Raw genomic sequence first — 24,789 nt, forward strand, 5'->3', positions numbered from 1 at the left:
ATATATTATGCCGTGCGACCCAAAAAAGGGAGCATCTCCTGGTACATGAAGATGGGGCCCCATTAACACGTTACCAGTTCTCAGCAATACTCAAGCATACCCTAACGGAGCTAGGTGAGAACGCAGGTAATTTTGGGACACACTCATTCAGAATAGGAGCAGCCACCAGTGCGGCGCAAGCGGGGTTTACGACAGAGGCAATACAACAGATAGGGAGATGGCGCTCCGTGGCAGTAAACTCATATGTCAGGCTGGATCAGCCACCACATTACAACACGCTAATTAATTTGATTATGTATTACAGAATCGTGTCATAGGTTGGCACAGGTGTGAATCGTGGGGCACTCATTTGTGCACTGGGCAGCACAGAAGGCACAGCAACGCAGATACAGCCGTCATCTGGGCCTGGCACATCGGGGGGTGTGGATTACCTGGATGGGGAAGAATGGAATGCATTGGGAGCAGCTATTATCCATGCTATGGGTCAAGAGGGCGTCGCTGGCCAGGCCAGACATTATAATAATACACCTGGGGGGAACGATTTAAGGGCAATGACATCTCGACAGCTGTTATGAAGGATAAAGAGGGATCTAGCTGAACTGCAAGCAGAGTTCCCTGGAGTGATTATTTGCTGGTCCGACATAATACCACGCATTAAATTTGTAAAGCAGAAATTATGGGGGAGAGCATGGAAGAAATTAAACAGACAGGTTGGAGGATGGCTGGTGCACGGGGGGGGGGGATGGCAGATACACCACGCATGGGCCAAGGAACAGTGAGGGTTTCTATCTGCAGGATAGGGTGCACCTATCTGATATCAGGTATGACCTCTTCAATAATGAAATACAGGAGGCACTCAAAAGAAACTACACAGGGGTGTGCAATGGCCACAGCAAAAAAAAATTTCAGGTTTGAGGGGGCACCAGGCAAGTGTAAGCACTACCTGGTGCTGGTGGCAGATACCCGGGCCAATAGAGAATTATTAGACATAGGTCAGCCGCGGGGCTTGCAAAGGCTGCTTATCAAAGGGGTGGAGACCACGCCCGGATCTAGGGCCCCCTTGCTTGTAAACACGGCAGGGGGTCGGAGTGACATTGCCTTGCTAGAAAGTGGCGGGCGACAAAAGGGGGGCGTGGTCCCGTAGCGGTGAGACCGAAGGATTGGCCCGGGTGGGGTTGAACTGTTATGATGTTGAATTCATATTAACTGTATGTTAATAAAAGCTGTGGCCGATTTACACCAAAAAGAATGTGTAGTGTGCTATTATTATTTGGGTTTTGGAAAGAGAGTAGGATACCAAGAGAGCCGGAGAGGTGTACGACTCCCAGAGTCAATGAAAATTCTCTCAGGTTTGTAAACTTGAAGATATTTAATTTTCCTCAAATTCCTTTGATCACACCTTCTGATATTTTTTCCATGTATTTAAAATAAGTTTTGAAACTACCAGAGAATGTTCTCTCTCCTATGGAAAAGATATTTTTTTCTTCCAGCGAATAGAAGATCATTGGGTAATAATGCTGTGGAAAGTCCCTCTAACCTGACTGATTGTATTGAAAATTCTGGAGAAGAAACTGTGTTAGATCGAGCTACATTATTGGTGTCATTTGTCTTTATGCAAGATCACAATAATATTCTGCGTTTATATTTTCAAAACAAGGATTGTCTGTTTAGAGACCAAAAGATTTGCATATTTCCAGAAATAATCAAGGCAACGCAAGAATGGAGAAAAAAGTTTCTAGCAATGAAAGAGTCAGTGCTCTCCTTGGGAGCAACTTGTGCTATTCGTTAACCCTGTAAATGTGTGATAACTTTAGATTCTGCTAAATTTGCCTTCTTTGATCCTATCCAGTTACAATGTTTTGGAAGCTCATCGGGGAATTCAGACCTTACCTATTACAGATAGCATGGATAATGTGTAAATGGGTTGATTTTCTAGCTATGCAGCTACTTTCCTTTTTATAGAAAATACTGTATATTGTTTGTTAAGCCATTCCCCGTGAATTTTTCCTAAAGTGTTCCTCCCCCAAAATATTGGGGTCTAAAGTGGCAACTCGAATATTGTTTCTTCGTTTTAACATTGCATAAACAGTTTTTGTTTTTTCAATATGCTAATATTTCTATATTGAATATATCATGTATATTTGATTTGAAAACTATAAATAAAGAATTTAAAAAAAAGTGTTTTTGTTTTAGACTTAGACACTTGAGGAAATTGTGTTCTTTGTTGGTACACAGGGTTTGTACACTCCTGTGGTTCAGGCATTTGTGTCACCTTTTCTGGATTATTATAATGCTTTACTGGTGAGTCTTCCCAGTAAGTAGAATATGGCAGTGAGGTTAATTTTTGGTTGTCCATGCAGATGAGTGCTGTATCTATGTTAGTTCAATTGCATTGGCCTCCTATTAAGAAGAGAGTTAAGTTTAAGTTGATGTCCTTAATGTTTAAGGTATCATTTCATCTATTTATTTATTTATTTGATCGCTTTTTTTATTTTATTTGTTAAATTTCTAACCTGCCCAAGTACCAAAATCTGTTCTGGTCAATTCCCAAAATAACATAATCAAGACAAACAACAATAAACAATAGAAATTGCAAATAAAACTGTAAAAAATCCCAATTAAAACCACATTGTTAAAAGCTTCCTGAAAAAAGACAGCTTTTACCTGTCTACGAAAAGATTTATAATTCTCCAGCTGCCAAATATTGTCTGGGACCTTATTCCAAAGATCAGGGGCCACCCAGGAAAAGGCCCTATTTCTAGTTTCTTCGAGCTTTGCTGTTCACACCCTCGGCATCATTAAGAAAGAAGTATCCTCCAACTTCAGTGATTGCTTAAGTATATTCCACACATTCAGGTTTCTCAAATATACTGAGCCATCTCTGTGCATCACCTTAAATGTTAATGTCAACAGTTTAAATTTGACTCTCTGATAAATAGGGAACCAATGCAACATTTTCAACAATGGGCTGATGTGTTCTGTCAGGGGTAACCCAGTAAGCAGGCGGGCAGCTGCATGCATCACTAGTTGTAAAGCCTGAAGCTGACATTTAGGCAAGCCTATATACTGGGTATTAAACTAATCTAAAGTAGAGAATAGTAAGTTTGTTTAATAGTCCTAAATTCACTGGTAGACTTGACATCCTGGCAGGCCATCCTGGGTCTAGACCACTTGCTGTAGGACCAGCAAAGAATCCTGGAACCCTTTATTATTTTGGTCACCCTTCTCTGTACTTTCTCCAGTTCCACTCTATCTTTTTGGAGATGTGGTGACCAGAACTGCACACTATTCAAGGGGTGGTCTAACCATTGAGTGATATAGAGGCATTATGTGATCCTCTGTTTTATTTTTCCATTCCCTTCCTAGTAATTCCTAATATTCTGTTTGCTGTTTTGACCACCACAGCACACTGAGCTGATGATATCAATGTAATATAAACTATGCCACCCAGACTTTTTTCCTGGGTGGTATCTCCTAAAATGGAATCTAGCATCATGTAGCTAGAGCATGGGTTATTTTTCCCTACATGTATTACTTTGCACTTGTCCACATTATATTTCATCTACCATAATGATACCCACTCTTCCAGTCTTGCATGGTCCTCCTGCAATTTTTCACAATGCACTTGTGATTTAACTACTCTGAATAATTTTGTGTCATATGCAATCACCTCACTCCTTATACTGCTTTCCAGATCATTTATAAATATATTAAAAAGCACTGGTCCAAGTAATAACAGAACTCTTCGATCACCTAAAAGGCACCAAGATATTCACAAAGCTGGATCCCTGGGGTGCATATAACCTTATTCGTATCAAGGCTGGTGATGAGAGGAAAACTGCATTTAACACTCACAATGCTATGAGTATGTAGTTATGCCCTTTGTGCTTTGCAATGCTGCAGCAGTTTTCCAGAAAATGGTCAACAACACTTTTCATGACCTATTCTACATCTGTGTGGTTGTGCATTTAGATGACATATTGATCTGTTCCCAAACACTGAAGGTCCACCACCAAGATGGCTGCATCTTCCTGCAATGTCTGTGAGAGAAAAATCTATACGCCAAGTTGGAAGAATGTTTCTTTGAACAAGAGGAACTCCCCTTCCTGGGGTACATAGTTTCTCATGATAGATTCCACAAGGACCCTGTGAAGATAAAGGCCAGCAGGGACTGGCCCCATTCCATAGGGCTTTGGACTCTACAAAGGTTCTTGGGATTGTCTATTATTATCGATCAGTGTATCCCAAAGAACTCCTCCATGGCAGCCCCCCCTTATTGACCTTACCCGCAAGGGCACCGACACCAAAGACTGGCTACCTGAGGCTCTAGAGGCATTTCGGGAGTTAAAGAACACCTTTGTAGATGGGCCCTGTCTCCCTCATCCAGATCCTATGCAGCCCTTAATCTATGAAGTTGATGCTTCTACTCTGGGTGTAGGTGCTGTCCTGAGCCAACACACTCCAGAAGAAGTAATTTGTCCATGTTCTTTCTTCTTGAAGAAGTTCTCATCAGCTGAGCATAATTACAGTATTGGAGATTGAGAGCTTTTGGCTGTCAAATTAGCCTTCGAGGAATGATGCCACCTACTCAAAGGAGCTCAACACCATGTTATAATATACATGGATCACAAGAAACTCAAACATCTACATCAAGCTCAGCAACTAAATGCAAGACAGGCCTGTTAGCCTTTTTTATTAGTTCACTTTGATTTTTTATTGTGGGTATCACTCAGTGCTCAAGAATCAACGGGCGGACACCCTCTCTCACTCCTTCCAGACCCTCCCAGACATATCACTAACCCCACTAAGTTACTCCTAGCTGCTACAGTAGCTGTCCTTCCAGACTACATAAATAAGTGTTGAAATGAGCCCTTGACTTCCATGTCGCAGGTCACCCTGGGTGGGCGTGAACCCTTGAATTGAATTGCTTCAAAAACACTACTAGTGATCCCAAATGAAGCAAGATGTCAAGGCCTTCCCTCATGTCTTTCTTATGTGCAGCAAAAAATGCTTGCTGGCCAACCCTGGGGGCTGTTATAACCATTGCCAGCCCCCAGGGAACCACATACCCACCTGTCCATGTATTTTATCGTGAACCTTCCTTTCTGAAATGGTAGCGCTGTGATTTGGGTGGTAATAGATTGATTCTCTAAATGGCACACTGTCTCACTACTAGGGCTCCCTTCAACACCAGAACTGGCACACCTTTTCACCTTCCATGTCTTTCATTTTCATGACTTGCCAAGGCAAATATTGTCAAATAGAGGAATGCAATTCAGGCACAATACTGGCGCTCCCTCTGTAAGACAGTTGGCATCATACTAAACTACATTAATGCTTATCACCCACAAGGAAATGGATAAGAGGAGTGCACCAATCATACTCTCAAGACCTTCTTCCACCCATATGTCTACGAATCCCAGGACAACTGAGCCACTTTTTTACCCTGGGCCAAGTTCTCTTATAACATCCATGTCAACACAGTCACCAGATCGTCCCCTTTCCAACTGGTCTATGGGAAACAACCTGCACTACCTGTCACAGTGCCTTCACCAGAGGCTCAATTCTCTGCCCAGGAATTGAATGAACTATGGAAATGGACCAATCATCGGATTCAGAAAGCCACTAACAAAGCCAAGAAAACTGAAGATGCCAACAAAAGACCAGTTCCTCAGATTAATGTTGGAGAAAAGTGTGGCTGAACACACAGCATTTACACCAGCGGGTCCTTTCCATGTGCCTGGCTTCATGTTAAATTGGATCTTTCTCTGTGCTCCAGCCACTGGGACCCATCACGTATCAATTAAAGTTACCACCTACACTGAAGATACATAATGCATTTCATGTATTGCTACTCAAATCACTGGTGCTCTTATGGACCTCTAGAATGTCACTGAAACCAGAGGATGTAACCCATTGATGGAGACAGGGTATAGGAAGGTGAAGAGGTTTCAGATTCTAACCATAGAGGCAAGAGAATTGAATACCTCATTTCATGGAAGAACTACAGTACAAAAGAAAATTCCTGGGAGCCAGCCTCTAATACCTTGATTTACAACTTTTAGAAAGATTTCCATCAGTGACACCCAAGGAAGTCCAGATCCTCAGGGAGAGGGCTTAAGAGAGGTGTACTGTTGCATTCAGAATTCTGCAGGCTAACCCCATGAATCGCCACCCTCACCTCTCTGGTTGGGTCTTAGATGCGGTGACACATCTTTGCGGCAAGGCACCGCTCCTTTTCATGGCAACGTGCAAACAGCATATCTCACGGCTGGCGCCACCAACTTCTTACTAGCATGATCTTCCTTAGGCACACTTGCACCTGATGCTACATAACTTAAAGGGCCCATGGCAGGAAAATCCGCCCTCCTGACCTCACCTTATTTGCCTCAGCAAGAAGAACATCTCCTCAGTAGAGCATGTTGCTTCCAGCATCCATATATTCAGTTTCAACATCCTTGTCTTCAGTTCTAGCATACTTATTTTCAGTTCTCCTGCCTCTTCCTCATTGCCCACCTGTTCTTCTCCTCACCTTTCTCCCATGCCTCTCTGTCCCTCCTTTCCTATTGGAAAGAAACCTGGTTTGACCTCGGCATGATCTTGGATATGCTTGACCACCAGATACGTTTCACCACTGCCTGCCTCTAACCACTACCTGCTTCTGGATATGTTGAACATCCATCTGCCTACCCAGCAACCCTAGGATGACCTTGCATAACAGCAGAAGCCCCACCACCACTGAAGACCTGCTGGCCCCAGCACCTAAAGGCTCAACCCTAGGGTAATGAAGACTGGTATAGGTGAAGCTCAAGATGGGCCTTTGCTTTGTCTTGGTCTGCCTGCCAATGGTGGGAACCTGCAAGACTCCTTCCTGCAGGTTGCACCTATTCTGCCTCAGCCCAAGGGTCCACAAATGCAACACTAGGCTTAACCCTAGCCTCATACCATCAGTATTCAGAGTTATCCTGTTAAGTTTAACCAGGCATATCTGGTTAGGGATGTGAATCGTTTTTTTGATGATTTAAAATATCGTCCGATATATTTTAAATCGTCAAAAATCGTTAGGGCCACGATACAATACCAATTCCCCCGATTTATCGTCAAAAAATCGTAAATCGGGGGAAGGGGGAGGGCAGGAAAACCGGCACACTAAAACCCCCTAAAACCCACTCCCGACCCTTTAAATTAAATCCCCCACCCTCCCGAACCCCCCCCCAAATGCCTTAAATTACCTGGGGGTCCAGCGGCACACTAAAACACCCTAAAACCCACCCCCGGCACACTAAAACCCCCTAAAACCCACCCCGACCCTTTAAATTAAATCCCCCACCCCAAATGCCTTAAATTACCTGGGGGTCCGTAGCGGCGGTCCGTAGCTTAAATTACCCCCGGGTCCGTAGCTAAATTGGGGGAAGGGGGAGAGCAGGAAATCCGGCACAGTAAATCGTGGTGTCTTCAGCCGGCGCCATTTTGCAAAATGGCCGCCGCAAAATGGCGGCGGCCATAGACCAATACGATTCGACGCAGGAGGTCGTTCCGGACCCCCGCTGGACTTTTGGCAAGTCTTGTGGGGGTCAGGAGGCCCCCCCAAGCTGGCCAAAAGTTCCTGGGGGTCCAGCGGGGGCCCTGGAGCGATCTCCTGCCGCAAATCATTTCCGTACGGAAAATGGCGCCGGCAGGAGATAGACTGCAGGAGGTCGTTCAGCGAGGGTTCCGGACCTCCGCTGAACGACCTCCTGCAGTCGATCTCCTGCCAGCGCCATTTTCCGTACGGAAACGATTCGCAGCAGGAGATCGCTCCAGGGCCCCCGCTGGACCCCCAGGAACTTTTGGCCAGCTTGGGGGGGCCTCCTGACCCCCACAAGACTTGCTAAAAGTCCAGCGGGGGTCCGGAACGACCTCCTGCATCGAATCGTATTGGTCTATGGCCGCCGCCATTTTGCGGCGGCCATTTTGCAAAATGGCGCCGGCTGAAGACACCACGATTTAGTGTGCCGGATTTCCTGCTCTCCCCCTTCCCCCGATTTAGCTACGGACCCGGGGGTAATTTAAGCTACGGACCGCCGCTACGGACCCCCAGGTAATTTAAGGCATTTGGGGTGGGGGATTTAATTTAAAGGGTCGGGGTGGGTTTTAGTGTGCCGGGGGTGGGTTTTAGGGGGTTTTAGTGTGCCGCTGGACCCCCAGGTAATTTAAGGCATTTGGGGAGGGTGGGGGATTTAATTTAAAGGGTCGGGGTGGGTTTTAGGGGGTTTTAGTGTGCCGGTTCACGATTTTAACGATACTCTACACCCAAACGGCGACGATACGATTCCCTCCCCCTCCCAGCCGAAATCGATCGTTAAGACGATCGAGGACACGATTCACATCTCTATATCTGGTTACGGTAGAGAATAGGTTTACATATATCCAGGTAAGATTATTTGGATAAAATAAACATAATCAGATATATTCAGAAGCACAGTGATTCCTTTTTGTGCTGCAGTTTGTGTGATTCACAGTTTGAAACAATTTCCAACACAAACTAAAAGTCAGGGTAGATTAATGTGTTTCTTACAACATGGAACCTTTTGTAGCTTTAACTGAGTTTGATTGTATCTTTTCTAAGATCCACAACTATGATACTACAGGGTGGCCCATGGAAAAGTAGCCCACCTCCAATACCAGTGCATTGGAGGCAGGGTACTTTTCCATGGGCCACGCTGTATTTTAATTAAGTGAAAATAAAAAAGTTTAAATAAAACAATAGAGTTGTTCTCACTAAAGCTTGTGTAGGAATTTACAACATTCTGGAACTAAAATTATTTTTACTCCTTGCAAAAAGCACTTCTTGAAATGAACTATAAAATAATGAAACTGGCAGCTTATAAGGAAAGCCTTTAAAAGAAATGTCATTATATATATATGTAGCTTTCATAATCTATGCATATAAAAAACTTATTCTAATCATAAAAATACACCTTATTCATTTACATGCCATTATAAATATATAATACTTTAGCCTAGTAAGAAGCTATAAGTGTACTAGTCACACTATACAGCACTTTCATGTATAGGTAATGGCTACTATATAAATAGGCACTTTTGTAGTTTGCAATTGTGTGATGATTAATACAACCATATAATGTATACTTTTTATTTTCCACTGATATTTCCATGCATCAAAATATTAATTAAAAGCAAACATTTGCCATAACAAAATATTATGTCAAAGGAAAAGTTAAGAGATTCTTTACTGAGTATACAAGGCAGGCATTATGGAAAGGTGACCCATGATGTGTGACTTCTGACTGATGATAAAAACTGAATATTGTACGAGTGTAGCTTGCTATGCGTTTTAACTTCAGTACTGTAAGCTAAGACCCCCTTACAAAGACAGGAGCATACATAACACACAGTGATTACATTATCTTTGGCCAAATGCTAAAGTAGTTGATCAATGGCAATAAGCCAGGAAGCACGGAAGAGAACACAGAATAGAGGAATTTAATTAAAAAAGAAAGAAATACTGTATTGCTGTCCTTTGTTATCTATAGCATAATGTCCCCATCTTTTGTTCTACATTACACTTTGTTCCAGTTTTGTTCTGATTAGACAGTCTAATTGCATGCTGGGATAAAATATTCAAGTAAAAGATCAGTGTCTGACTGCTTTCCTGAACGTACCTGCTGTTGCTGATAATACAAAACTTATACAATAAAGATTTTTTTCCATAGACATTGAAGGGAAAGTTAGAAGTTTCTGGTTTCTTACAATGAATGTGAGAATTACTCTGAATTAAAATCTGCAAACATATCACTTCACTATTAGAATCATTGTTATAAATCAACCTCAGCTTTTTATCTTCATTTAAGGACATGTTTCATATATTATATATAAAATAAAATATGCACATTTTAACATATAATAATGTCTTTTTCTCACATTAAAAAAATCATTATATTTTTCTGCTATATCATTTAAAAATATAACCTTTGTTTACATTAAATAAGTAATGAATGATGGCTATACACTATGTGCATATACAGTAAGTACAAAAAGATTGATAAAATCTTAAAAATAAACCTATTGAAAATTGCAAAACATTTTCCATACATATTCATTATTTTGAAACATAAGCATTCATATTTGTAAATATCCATTCTTTCTTAGATGGAAAGCAATCAGCCTCAAGAAGATTATAAGAAAATCTTACCCATAAATTCAATTCCTAAATGGTCTGCTACACCGAGGAAAGCATATAAAGGGAAAACAGAGAAGAGAAAGAAACATCAGTCATCAACTTCAATTCTTTTATAGTAAACATAACAGCAAAATGAGCTCAACACATGGAGGTGTCATGGTCGATTTTCTGCCTTGTATTTAATCTATCTTGATGGGATATATAATGTCAAGGAATAACATTCATATTTTAATATCACAAATCCATAGATTCCCCAATCCATTACAAATGGCAGTGCCATTGGCTGTACACCTTCACTTCTGTTGATAAAAATGTGAATAGATAATAGTATTGAACTTATTCCTTAGTGAATTCTTTTAATTCTTATGGGTTTAATATTACCCTGATTTCCTAAATTTTATACCTGTACATGCTGTATCATCTGTAGGAAAGATTGCACTTCTCTCTGAACTTTTATTAGATGAAGAGGCAGATAATTTCTGTATAATGTTAACCTATCTGATTGAACAGTTCTTTGCTATTTTATCACAATTATGTCCTCTAGGCTTTCATAATTCCACTTTAACCCAAGGAAGGAAAAAGAGGAGGTGGATTTGGTGAGTTGCTGGCATTTATATGAACAGCATTTTCCCTTGGTCAATACCCGTTCAAATATCCCACTAGAAGATACTGTGTATTTGTCAGATCCTCTGAACAAAAGAGTTTTGGCATCCCTAAAGATACCACAAACACCATTCCTGCCCTAGAGATTATAGCCAAGCTTGTTTTGATGCAAAATAAGCTGCTTACACTAAGGGGCATTTTATTTATAGAAACATAGAAGTGACAGCAGAAGAAGACCAAACGGCCCATCCAGTCTGCCCAGCAAGCTTTGCACCTTTTTTTTCTTCTCATACTTATCTGTTTCTCTTGGCTCTTAGTAACCTTTTAGTTCTATTTCCTTTCCACCCCCACTTAATGTAGAGAGCAGTGTTGGAACTGCATCTAAGTGAAATATCTAGCTGAATTAGTTAGGGGTAGTAACCGCCGCAATAAGCAAGCTACACCCATGCTTATTTGTTTACCCAGACTATGTAATTCAGTCCTCCTTGTTGTTGTTATTTATTTATTTATTTATTTGGGTGTTTTTGTATACCGGGATACGTTGGGAACATCATCTCGGTTCACAGATAACTTAAAAATAGCAACAAGCTTTACAAAGAACAAGGAATAGAGTGAAGGTTAATAATAAAAGTAACAATGAAATTCTAACAAGTAACACAACAGGTATTGTAACAAGCTATTTACAAAGTGTACATTAAAGTGAGGTCATCGTGACTGAATGGAATAGGTATCAGAGTGAGTATTGCATTGCAGTGAACAAATTGTTGCGAGTAAGTTAAGGAAGTTAACATGAATGTAACAGGCGGCACATGAAAATCAGGTTATTAAAGGTGGTAAAAGGGAGATTGTGCGGGGGGCTTAGGTGAAAGCCTGTTTAAAGAGCCAGGTCTTTAGGTTCTGTTTGAATCTTTTATGACAAGATTCTAGGCAAAGGTTTGGAGGCATTCTGTTCCAGAGGGTTGTCTGTATATAGATCCACTTTTCTTCATACCCCTGCTGTTGAAGCAGAGAGCTTTGCTGGATATGCGTGAAATATCAGTCTTCCTCCCCTGCCATTGAAGCAGAGAGCTATGCTGGATATGTGTGAATTATCGGTCTTCCTCCCCTGCCATTGAAGCAGAGAGCTATGTTGGATATACGTGAAGTATCGGTCTTCCTCCCTGCTGTTGAAGCAGAGAGCTGTGCTGGATATGCATTTGTTGCAAGAAATTTAACAAGGCCATTGGATTTTCTGGACAATTTGGCAATTCTAGAATTTACACAAGTTGTTAAAGGACCTACTCATCATCCAGGACATTCTTTAGATCTTTAACTTGTACCGTCAGATAATGATCAACAATTTGCTTTATTTACTAAGCATATTTCCTATAGACACAGAATTGGAGAAAAGCCTTAATAAATCAGGCCCAAACATTGATGAGCTTGATATACCTCTACCCTAGACTGACCATTTTTTACTGAAATATAAGATACAGAGACTAGCTTTTTCAATGAATAATAATTATCAAATGAGGAAAAAGACATTGTAATAAAATGTAATACCAGTTACAATTTTAGACATTTTTGAAATCCCAACAAATCTGAAAAGTCTTTGTTTCAATTTTTGTAGATGTTTAAGGGTTAAGGTATTCCTGCTCAATTAATACTTTTTGCTTTAAAAATGAAGAAATTGACTCCTTGGATCACAGAGGAACTTTGGATTTTTATAGAGAAAGTGAAGATTAGAAAGACTGTGCCAAAGAAACAGGCCAAAGAGTGACAAAATTGTGTATGTCCTTCTCATATAGATTATGACAAATCTTTGGCCTTAATACAGAAAAAATACTTTTCATAATCAAATTCTGTATCTAAAATCTTCTCAAAATAGTTATTTCAAATAGTACATAACCATTTGAAGCTACAAACTCAATTAGGGAACGTCCAAAATCGTTAGAGTGCACGATACAATACAAATGCCCCCGATTTATCGTCAGGGGCATTTGTATTGTATCGTTAAATAGGGCGTGGGAAAACCGGCACACCAAAACAACCCTAAAACCCACCCCGACCCTTTAAAACAAATCCCCCACCCTCCCGAACCCCCCCCCCAAAATGTTTTAAATTACCTGGGGTCCAGTGGGGGGGTCCCGGCGCGATCTCCCGCTCTGTGGCCACGGCTGCATTGAGAAATGGCGCCGGTGGCACTTTGCCCTTATCATGTGACAGGGCAAAGGTAGCGCCGGCGCCATTTTGGTTCCTGGCTCCCGAGGTCACACATGCAGGAGATCGTTCCCGGACCCCCGCTGGACCCCCAGGGACTTTTGGCCAGCTTGGGGGGCCTCCTGACCCCCACAAGACTTGCCAAAAGTCCAGCGGGGGTCTGGGAGCGACCTCCTGCACGCGGGCCGTATTGCCAATATTCAAAATGGCGCCGGCACTACCTTTGCCCTCACTATGTCATACGGGTGACTGTTGCCCGTATGACATAGTGAGGGCAAAGGTAGCGCCGGCGCCATTTTGAATATTGGCAATATGGCCCGCGTGCAGGAGGTCGCTCCCGGACCCCCGCTGGACTTTTGGCAAGTCTTGTGGAGGTCAGGAGGCCCCCCCAAGCTGACTAAACGACCCTGGGGGTCCAGCGGGGGTCCGGGAGCGATCTCCTGCACGCGTGACGTCGGGAGCCAGGAACCAAAATGGCGCCGGTGCTACCTTTGCCCTGTCACATGATAAGGGCAAAGGGCCACCGGTGCCATTTCTCAACGCAGCCGTGGCCAGAGAGCGGGAGATCGCACAGGGACCCCCCCACTGGACCCCAGGTAATTTAAAACATTTTGGGGGGGGTTCAGGTGGGTGGGGGATTTATTTTAAAGGGTCGGGGTGGGTTTTAGGGTTGTTTTGGTGTGCCGGTTTTCCCGCCCTCCCCCGATTTACGATTTTTAACGATTTAAAAACAAAACAAAACACGACGATCAGATTTCCCTCCCCCCCCAGCCAAAATCAATCGTTAAGACGATCGATCACACGATTCACAGCCCTAGTTACTGTGAGATCTAGATTCAGCCACTATGTGGCTTGTCTAGTTAGCTGGATAAACTTATCTGCATCACTGAATATATCTGATTATCCTCCAGTTAACTGGATAAGTTTATCTAGTTAATTTTAGGACAGTTCTATGGGCAAATCAGAGTTAGCTGCATAAGTTATCTGGCTAACTTCTCTCTGTTATGCACTCAGAACACCCCTAAATTATCCGGCAAAATTTTAGCTGGATAAAAAGTCATCTGACTAGAACTTCTGAATTATCCAGCTAAATCCCTTTGAATATGGACATCATTGAGACTATCTTTGTATAATATTGAGCTTTTGGTTTCTGATTTTTCTGACAGGGTGACCAAGATTAAAAATGAAATAGATATTGTTGCAGATTCTTCCCTGAATGTTTTACTTAATATATCTGTTGCTATTATGAATTATTTTTAACCAATTGCCCCTGATATAGGGCTTCAAATTATATCTATTACAAATTCTTATCTGTCTTCCTTGACCCATGCCCCACCTAGCTTTTAAAGACTTAAAGGAGGAAGAACTCTGAAATGTGATTGTGTCTGTAATATGGGTAGTTGGAATTCATAATGCTCCCTAGCCCCCACCATCCCTGCCCTCACCTAATAAATCTGTCAACTGTAATGGAATTAACAAAGGCCACAGTTTATTAACATATGTAAAACAGCATGCTTAACAACCTGAGCCCCACACAATGACTTAATGCATGTTAATACAAGCACATCAACATAAGAATATAAGAATATAAGAATTGCCATGCTGGGTGAGACTAAGGTCCATCAAGCCCAACAGTGGCCACACCAGGGCATAAGTACCTGAGAGATCTTGTAAAGTAAAACTAATTTATGTTACTCTACCTGGCTAAAACCTACGCATAGAAACAGCTTATTACATTATAACAGTTTCCACCCTTCACATTTAAGAACTAACACTTCTGTTGCACCTTTTTTCCACCTACGGCGAGTGTGTACCACAATTGGGGCACTTAAATGTAATGCTGCTTTTTTTTACAAGAGCACTTTTTTCAAAGTGGTTATCCTGTCCTTTATATGTAGTACAGAGGGCTTAAAAATGTCCCCCACCTTCTCACCCTGTCCCTCCCATACTCTTCTCCATTTCCAGGCTCTTCCTCCTCCTACTCCAAATGCTGGGACTCTCCGGATGCAGCTAATTATGCTCAGGATTTCTACTGTTCTGCATGTAAGTCATAAGTGGCAGAAGCAGCATTTGGATGAACTCATCTCCTGCCTCCATGGAGCTAGTCTCATGGTATGAGCTGCATAAAAGAGTGTCTTTCTGTCTACAATGTGTGAAAGAATCCAGTGGGAGCACTGAGAGGAGAGAGGAGGTAAGTACTGCTCTGGGAAATTTTTAGAACTTAAAAGTTTTGGGGAGAATTAACTATTGGGGTATATTTTTTTTTATTATGTTTTTGTTTCTATATTAAATAGCTAGTCAGAAGCAGGCAAAAGCTAGGAGTTTTGTGTGTTTGTTTTAAACAGATAGTCAGAAGCAGCCAAAAGCTAAGGGGTAAATTTTTAAAGAAACGCGCGTGCGTCCATGTATGTGCGCTTCCCAGTGCTTGCACATGGATGCACCGATTTTATAACATGGGTGTTCCAGTGCACGCATGTTATAAAATCCGGGGGCTGTGCTCACATGTGCACCAGATTTTATAATCCACGCACTCATGTGCATGTGGCGCGCACAAGGGGAGGGTGAATTATGCAATCCGCGTGCAGCGACGCATCCCGGCCTTCTCCTGATCCCTCCCAGTCCATTCCAATTAAGAAGCAGACTGGTAAAAAACTTCCCTATCCTCTACCCTAACCACCTTCCTTCCCCTTCCCTTCCGTTCTCCTCCCCAACCCCTACCTTTTTCCTTTTTTTTTTTTTTTGTTTGTTTGTTTCTGAACTTACTTCAGGGCCCAACCTGAAATAAGAGACTCTAGAACAGAGATGAATGGCACTGTCCTGTCCATCCCCCTGACACACCCCTCTCTGCCCAGAACATGCCCCCCCCCCAGCCCGCCCCTTCCAAGAGGCCCGGCACTTGAGCGTCTACCAGCCTTTATCGCATGGCCTAGTCTCTTGGAAAATTTGCTCAGCACACTTAAAGCCTGGCCACATGCACAAAGGCCGGAATTTATGCGTGCCGGGCATTTAAAATCTGCCTGTAAGAGTTTGTGTGTTTGTTTTAAACAGCTAGTCAGAAGCAGGAAAAATCTATGAGATTTGTGTGCTTGTTTTAAATAGCTAGTCAGAAGCAGGCAAAAATTAAGAGCTTTATGTGTTTGATGCCAGAAGTCTAAGAAATAAGATAGGAGAGTTAGAGTTTATAGCAATGAATGATAACATAGACTTAATTGGCATTGAGAAACATGGTGGAAGGAGGATAACCAATGACAGAGAGGAGCAACTTGGTGGTCGGGTGGCACTTTATGTCAGGGATGGCATAGAGACCTGCATAGAGATTCTGCAAGAGACTAAATGTACAAATTAATCTCTACTGGACATCAGAAAAGCACACCAAAGGGGGGATTTAAAAGCGGCACCAGGGCCAGAGTCAGAAACAAGCCTGCTAGCTGCCTCAACTAACCACCGAGGCCAAAACTAACTTTTTTCTGTGCTTTGTCCATCTCTTTTTCTTTTTTAGACACCAATACTGCCGCCAACAAACCCAGAAGGAAGTCCCAAGCCCCTCCCCTTTAGCTGACGCTGCTGACATCCCTGACATCAAAAAGCATGCCAAAGGGGGGATTTAAAAGCGGCAACGGGGCCGGAGTCAGAAGCAAGCCTGCCAGCTGCCTCAACTAACCACTGAGGCCAAAACTAACTTTTTCCTGTGCTTTATCCATCTCTTTTTCTTTTTTCAGACTCCAATACTGCCACTGACAGACCCAGAAGGACGACCCGAGCCCTTCCCCTTTGGCTGATGCTGCTGACGTCCCCAATATCAGAAAAGCATGTCAAAGGGGGGATTTAAAAAGCAGCACCAGGGCTGTAGGCATCGTGCACCGGCATCGCACGCCGAAGGAGCACACCAAAGGGGCATGCCCCTTTGTACACCCCTTTGTACACCCCGAGAACACCCTGAGGACAAAACGAACAAACTACACACCTAATCTGGGCAATATGAACAGGGAGAAAGAAGGAAAAGAACAGGTATCACAAGCAATCAAAGTCTGCCTAAACAAAGGTAAGTACGGGGATAAATACATAAGGAAATCCAGGGACCGATACCTTACAGAAGAAACAAAAAATAATATGAACTTAAATAACCTTGCAGGCCTGCGATACTTTAGAAGATGAGGGGCAGGGGGCCAAAACAGGGGGCAGGCCTGCACTAGCCGGCAGCGATCGCACCGTCGTGGTGCGATCGCTGCTGGTTTCGCACCCAATAGCGCCACCATAGGAGGTGTAGCTATTGGGAGCGAAATAGGCAGCAAAAAGGCACTTACCTTTTCGCTGTCCACTGCGTCGGTGCAGAGTTGGCCCCGGTGATGCCCCGACTCCTCCTCTTCTGGGACAGACTCCGCCCCGACTTCGCCCCCATCCTGGTCTCGCACGCGATAAGGGACTTTTCGCGTGAGAAAGGTCCCCTATCGTGTGCGAGCGGCTTGGAAAATGAGGACCTTAGAGTACAAACAATGTAAATATGAACAAATTGTTAATGATAACATTCCTACTAGTGAACGCACAATCCGTTACATAGAAATTCCCAATAATCACGGACCTACTTTATGACACCAAACCAAGCTTCACTGCAATCACAGAATCTTGGTTAAAAAAATCAGACACAGTTCTAAAATACCATATAGCACATAGAAATTACGATGTATTTTCAATTCCCAGAACAAATAAATGTGGGGGCGGCCTACTACTAATCATTGAAAAAAATTTCAAGTGCAAACTTTTACCAACCACACCCAAGGAATCATGAAATTACAATCTTTGAAACCGACAATATACAAATATGCCTTATTTACTGTCCACCAAGCCTCCTTGAACTAAACATTTCCCCACTAATCAAATCCCTCACATTACACCTAAATACATCAAAACCTACCATTGTGCTCGGGGATTTTAACCTTCACATGGATGTTTACCCATTATCAAATACATGCCAGACACTAATTGATATAATGAATGCACTAGGATTCAAACTAATTACAGACAAACCCACGCACAAGGCAGGACACTCCCTCGACCTGACATTCATCAACAACAGCTTCTTAGAACAATTAAACACAAACTATCATCAAATTCCATGGTCAGATCATTTTCTCATTCAATCTACTATTAAATATCTGAGACCACAAGAAAAACAAAAAAAAAAAGAACCAACAGAATTTAAGTATCATCCCCATATAACACAGAAAAACAAATTATAAGAAACATTTACAGACATCTACTATAAAAATTGTGACTCTGCTACAACAGCATGGTTGGAAACGACTAATAAACTAGCAGATGAAATAAACCCCACAAAATATATATGCATCAAAGAACCTAAACAAATAAATCTTTGGCATAACGAAAAGATAAAAGAGGTCAAGCGAAATCTTAGAAAAAAAGAAAAAATATGAAAAAAATATAAAACAGAAAACTTGACTAAATTCAGAAAACATCTAGCTTATTACAAACAAGTAATTCTTGATGCAAAAAATCAATATTTTAGCTCAAAAATAGAAACATTTGCAAATAACCCTAGAGCACTATTCAACATAGCTAAAAATCTTACCAACGATAAAACAGTCTCCCAAGAACCTACCAGAGAATAGATGTAATGAAGTAGCACAATTCTTCAATGACAAAATTACAAACTTAAGAACCAAAATCCCAAACTCAACAAAACAAGAAATTAAATTGCACAAAAGAGACGTTACACAATGGTCTACGTTTGATGAGATATCAGATATTGAAGTGGAATCCATGCTAAAAAAGTTAAACCCTGCCCCACATATAATTGACACCCTGCTTACAATGGTCATAAAAAACTAGCTAACATAGCTTCCCCAATACTAGCGAAGATCATAAACTTATCCTTAGAGGAAGGATCAATGCCAAATATACTTAAAGGGCAATTATCAAACCAATTATAAAGAAAAAAATCAGTGACCCCCTTATCCCAAGCAACTACAGACCAGTTTCAAATTTACCATTAATTGCAAAACTAATAGAAAACACTGTTCAAAAACAGCTAGCCGAACATTTAGATAGCAATAACATACTGTACCCTTCGCAACATGGATTCTGTAAACATAACAGCACAGAGACAAGGGAGAAGCAGCAGCCCTTGAAGCCCAAATTATAGGACTTGTGTGTGTGGGGGGGGGGGGGGAGGGGAGTTGTCACAGCCATGAAAAGTAGCGGACACAGTCCTCACCGGTGCATAAGGAGATTTGTCGCCGTACAGGAGGGAAGTTTTGGTGTCGGGGGAAGGGGAGGAGCAGAGCACCAAGGACTTTGCAATAGGGGGAAAGCGTGGGGATGGATATATGCTAAGCATGGGGGGGTGGCCCAATGAAGGCCTGGCATAAGCAATAACCTGGCCCGCAAGGCCAGGGGTGGGAGGAGGCGGCAGAACACTGCACGGACCGGCAGTAGCCACAGAGGCATTCACGGAGCGGGATGCCAGTGGTCAGTGTTCCACCTTCACAGAGCAGAAGGCTGGAGTGGCATTCACAGAGCGGGATGCTAATGGTATATCACCTTCATGGAGCGGAAGGATGGAGGGCTGCCGTGTCCAAAAAAAAACAGAGGGGTGGGTAAGAGTATGTAAATTTACCGGTTAGGACATAGGCTATCGGTATTGCCAATTATTAGGCTTGTTCAATATTTGTTGATTGTTAATGTGGCTCGCGAGAATGAGGGCTACTACCTGGAGATAATGCCCTTGTTCGATGTACATGCACATGGTTGGTGAGACTCCAGCGTTGCTCTGGGCTTCAACAGCAAGAGGAAATGTGGAAGAAAAAAAAGAAAAAAAGGTTTTGCATTCACAAAAAAGCGAGATATAGCTTGCTTGTTACGGCGGTTACTTCTCCAAAACCAAATAAGCTGATACTTGGATTTCAATACATATCCAGCATAGCACTCTGCTTCAATGGCAGGGGAGAAAGTCTAACACTTCTCTTTCAATGCATAGCTATCTGATACAACGGCAGGGGGAATGTAGAAAAGAGGATCTGTATATGGACAACAAACAACAAGGTCCGAATTGCATAGTCTGGGTGGACAGAGGCATGGGTGTAGCTTGCTTATTGCGGTGGTTACTACCCCTAATTAAGCTAGATATTCATTTGGATGCAGTTCCAGCAATGCTCTCTGCATTAATGGTGGGGTGGAAGGGAAATAGAACTAAAAGGTACTAAAAGCCAAGAGTAACAAGTATGTGGAAAAAAAAAAAAGTACATAGCTTGCTGGGTAGACTGGATGGGCCGTTTGGTCTTCTTCTGCCGTCATTTCTATGTTTCTATTACTGCTCTCCCTGACAGACAATATTCTAATAGGATTTGATAGTAGAAAACATTACATTCTTGTGTTATTAGACCTGTCATCATCTTTTGACACAGTAAATCATGACATACTATTAAAAAGACTAGAAGAAATAGGACTACAGAACAACACAATTGTCTGGTTCAGATCTTATCTAAGTAATATATTTTTTCAAGTACAGATTAAAAATATGATGTCAGAGAAAATTAGCCTACAAACAGGAGTACCATAAAAATCAGCTCTGTTCGCAACGCTTTTTAACATTTACCTGCTTCCTTTGTGCCACCTACTGGCTGGACTGGGTATCATACATTACATATATGCAGATGACATTCAACTAGTTCTACCCGTTGATGACTAGAGATGTGCATTTGTTTATCACAAATTAGGCAATTTCAATGAAATTGCCTAATTTGTTGTGGTTCGGGGGGGACCTGAACCACAAAACGGATTTTCCCAGAGCTTCGGGGAAAATTAGTTTTTCGGGTTAGTGCGGGAGGAGGGGCACCTTTATTAAAAAAAAAAAAAGCCACCCCAACCCTTAAATTTTACTTTCTTACACCCCCCACCATCTCGATCCCTCCCCAAGACTTATTAAAAGTCCCTGGTGGTCCAGCGGGGTCCCACGAGCGATCTCTCCCTTCATGCGGTTGGGCCTGCTATGACTCAAAATGGCACCGATAGCCTTGCCCTTATGAGGTCATAGGGGCTACCGGTGCCATTGGTCAGCCCCTGTCACATGCTCCTACCATGTGACAGGGGCTGACCAATGGCACCGGTAGCCCCTGTGACATCATAAGGACAAGTCTATTGGTGCCATTTTGAGTTATAGCAGGTCCGACAGCCCAACGGCATGGAGGGAGAGATCACTCACGGGACCCCTCTGGACAACCAGGGACTTTTAGTAAGTCTTGGGGAGGGAGCAGGATGGTGTGGGGGGGTGTGTGTGTAAGAAAGTAAAATTTAAGGGTTGGTTGGGTTTTTTTCCCGATTCGCTTTTTTTTCCTGATTCGTGGGATTTGTTTTTTTTTATTCATTTTTCCAGTTTCCAGTTCGGGTTCCAGTTTTGTTTTTGGCAAAAAACGATCCGTGGGAAAACGAGTTTCCCATGAAGCACCCGAACCGAAACCGGACCTGAGCCAGAAAAATGAAGCTTATCTCTATTGATGGCTCAATTGAAAAAAACATTAAATCTAGCTAACATGTACCTAGACATAATCAAACAACTACTAAACCAAATGGAACTAGTTATTAATATTGAAAAAACTGAGTTCCTACATTTAGAACGAAAACACATTGAGATTATTCAAACTCCAATTATGCTAAAAAATAATCAGAAAGTAGAATTAGCCGAGAAAGTACAGAACCTCGGTGTAATAATTGACATGGAACTCAGCCTTAAACAACATGCATCACTGAAAGTAAGAGACGGCTATGCCAAACTTATGGTCCTCAGGAGGTTAAAACCTTTACTAACACCAATAAACTTTCGAACAGTTTTACAAGCACTAATATTTGCAAGCACGGACTACTGCAACACACTGTTTTTGGGGATTAACATACACAACTATAAGACCACTCCAAATTCTACAAAACTTTGCCGCAAGAATACTTACTGGTAAAAGGAAAAGAGATTGCATTACGGAAACACTAGCAGATTTACATTGGCTAATGTAAATTTGCACAAAGGGTAGCCAAATTAATTAATGACGAAAAAGCTGAGTGGCTGAACACAGCACTGCGTGTTCAGAGAAATCTGAACACGCAGTGCGTGTTCAGAGAAATCTCAGATCGGCCAACAAAGCCTTCCTAACCATACCTTTGGTTAGGACAGCAAGACTGACCCAAGTTAGAGAGCAGGCACTATCCTTAGCAGGACCGATACTATGGAACACCATGCCCCTTGAGATCAGATTGCAAAAAAATGTCAAACTTTTTTAAAAAAAGTTTAAAAACCTGGCTATTCAAACAAGCGTTTTACAAAGAGAACTGAGAACAGGAAAATAAATAAAGCAGGCAGCAGAACATCAGCTCATAGTACTTAGTTAAATATGTGCATATTTTGTTATTTTATTATCTCACCACTAATGTTAAATAAATATACAGTACAAAAGTATTATACATGTAAAGTAAACCTTTTACACATATAAATGGACATTCATGGACATAAATGGACATTCATCAAACATTCTTTATTGTTGAAACATTGTAACCGGAACCTTACTGGCACTTTGATAGAAAGTATTACCCAATACAATTTTAACATTACTATATGTGCCTATATGTAAACCGTTGTGATGGTATATAACTTAATAACAGTATAGAAAAGATTTTAAATAAAATAAATAAATAAATAAATAAATCTCAGACAATACAAGAACTTGGGGGAACTCCATGAAGTAAGCAAATAGCTCATTTAAAACAAATCTTTTTCATCAAACTCATATTTAAGCTCTGAAATTCATTGTCAGAGGATGTGGTTATGGCAGTTAGTGTAACTGTGTTTAAAAAAGGTTAAATAAGTTGCTATAAGAGAAGGTTAAATAAGTTGCTATAAGAGAAGTCCATAAACTCCTGTTAATCAACAAGGAACAGTAGCTTGGGATCTATTTAAAGTTTGGGTACTTGCCAAGTACTTATGACTTAGATTGGTCACTGTTGGAAAGAGGATGCTGGGCTTGATGGACCCTTGATCTGACCCAGAATGGCATGTCTTATATTCTTATGTTAAAGAAAATCAAATAACATATTTTAACCCTATTTTATAAATATAGGCTGTATGAGTAAATGGATACCAACAGCTTGTATGAAGCTTGTACTGAAGACATACCAATATCAAACAACAATGCCTTTTTGCTTTTAGTTGCAATTTTCAAACTGTCAGCATTAGGAGAAAATCCACAGTTACTTTTAACCTGCAGACTTTGAATCAGTTTTAAAAGAGAAAGCATTTATGTGCCCTTGCTTTGAAACTTGCTGCGGGTAATTATTTCTGCCCCTACAGACTGAACACACCCCTGGGAATGCCTCCTCTAAATGTGACCTAATGTGTATGCTTTGTGAAATCATACACATATTTTGAGCTGCAATTACAACCAATTTATGCATTTCATCACTTTTGAAATTCATAAATGGCTTTGACATTTGCCCTTTGAATACAGATTTTAATACATTCTCCCTGAAATTTGGTTGAAAATTACCATATCATGAATAGTTTTGGCAGCTTTTGAGGTACAGAAGGATAGTACTTTTTCACATTTGCTATTAATAGGGAATTTCAATGTTATAACCAAAAAATCAGTGGAAAAATTACATTGTTTTAACACATGGGAGCAAAATCAGTGAAAAAGTCAGGTTTCCACTGATTTCTTTTTGCTTTAACATTGAAATTCCCAGGCAAAATAAATGAGAAACTGAAAACAAAGGTCCCCAGCTATTAATGCACTTGTTTTAGATGATCAAAAAATATATTAAAAAGATGACAAATACTGTAGCTGCACTGACCCTATATTCTGCATCCTTGCATTGAAAAAAGTTAGATACCTTCAGAGACAATGTGAATTTATTTCTTTTGCTTTCTCCCTTTCTGCTGTTCAAGCCTAGCCCACTTGATGAACTCATCAGCAGGGGTTTGAAGAGATGCTGAACATGAGGCACTCCAGCATCTGTGACTGCTATGAGCCTGCACACTGCAAGTCTGTTCCTTGCGTTTCTTCTTTCCCTACCTGCTGTTCAAGCCTCACTCACTTGATGACTTTACCAGCAGGGTCTTGAAGTGATACCGAACACCAGAGTCCCTTCAAACTTAAAGCCACAGTACATAAAGTTTTAACAGTGCATATGTAATGAGACCCTCATTATACTGAGCACTATATGCTCGCTAACTGCAGTTCCATTTTATCAAACCTTTAGGCATGCTAAGTGATTTTACTGTTCAGTCCCATACATGATCCCTATCTTGTCATTCGTTTTAAGCCCTTGCCTGTGAAGCCAAGGCTTGACTACTAGATGGTAGTAGAGTGTAATCTGCTGTGAAATACAAGTAATCATTCAGTCTGACGGGTTCAAAAACAAGGATAAAGGTATTCTAGAGGATGGCCTATCCTCTACAGTGGAGAAGCGTCTGGTTAATATAATTCATCAAAAGATAGAGGTGTCCTAAAATGTGGCCTATCACTTAGAAAGGGGAACATTCTGGAATAGATGGTTCAAAAGTTCAATGGGTGTGTGTTTACTTTGCTTGAGTAGCAAGGTGGTTCATTCCCCAAAGGGGTGGAATATTGGGTGGTATAAAAAGTGCTTTCCATGAAGTACAGGGGGAGTATTTTAGGAGTCTAAAGGATGTCTTGAAGAGTTATCTGGGGAGTTTTCTTGAGTATTGTGAAGTATTGAGAAGTCTGGGGAATTGTATGAATCTGAAGGAGTTCTGATGAAGTAGGGAAACTGTAAGAAAATGAGGA

At 41.6% G+C, this 24,789-nt stretch overlaps 1 protein-coding gene across 3 annotated transcripts in view; it reads right to left on the bottom strand.

Annotated features, from left to right (window-relative positions):
• The window catches only part of NRG3 (neuregulin 3), a 1,991,595-nt gene that overhangs the window by 459,777 nt on the left and 1,507,029 nt on the right, over window positions 1-24,789 (bottom strand). For 2 of the 3 annotated variants that reach the window (XM_029609451.1, XM_029609452.1), the window contains exon 4: window positions 10,196-10,219. In XM_029609451.1, coding sequence (XP_029465311.1) covers window positions 10,196-10,219 — 24 coding nt within the window. Of the gene's footprint in view, window positions 1-10,195; window positions 10,223-24,789 lie in introns of all 3 variants that reach the window. The other variant, XM_029609450.1, reaches the window with a different exon arrangement.

Source organism: Rhinatrema bivittatum, chromosome 7 (assembly GCF_901001135.1).
Source record: "Rhinatrema bivittatum chromosome 7, aRhiBiv1.1, whole genome shotgun sequence".
Taxonomy (NCBI): domain Eukaryota; kingdom Metazoa; phylum Chordata; class Amphibia; order Gymnophiona; family Rhinatrematidae; genus Rhinatrema; species Rhinatrema bivittatum.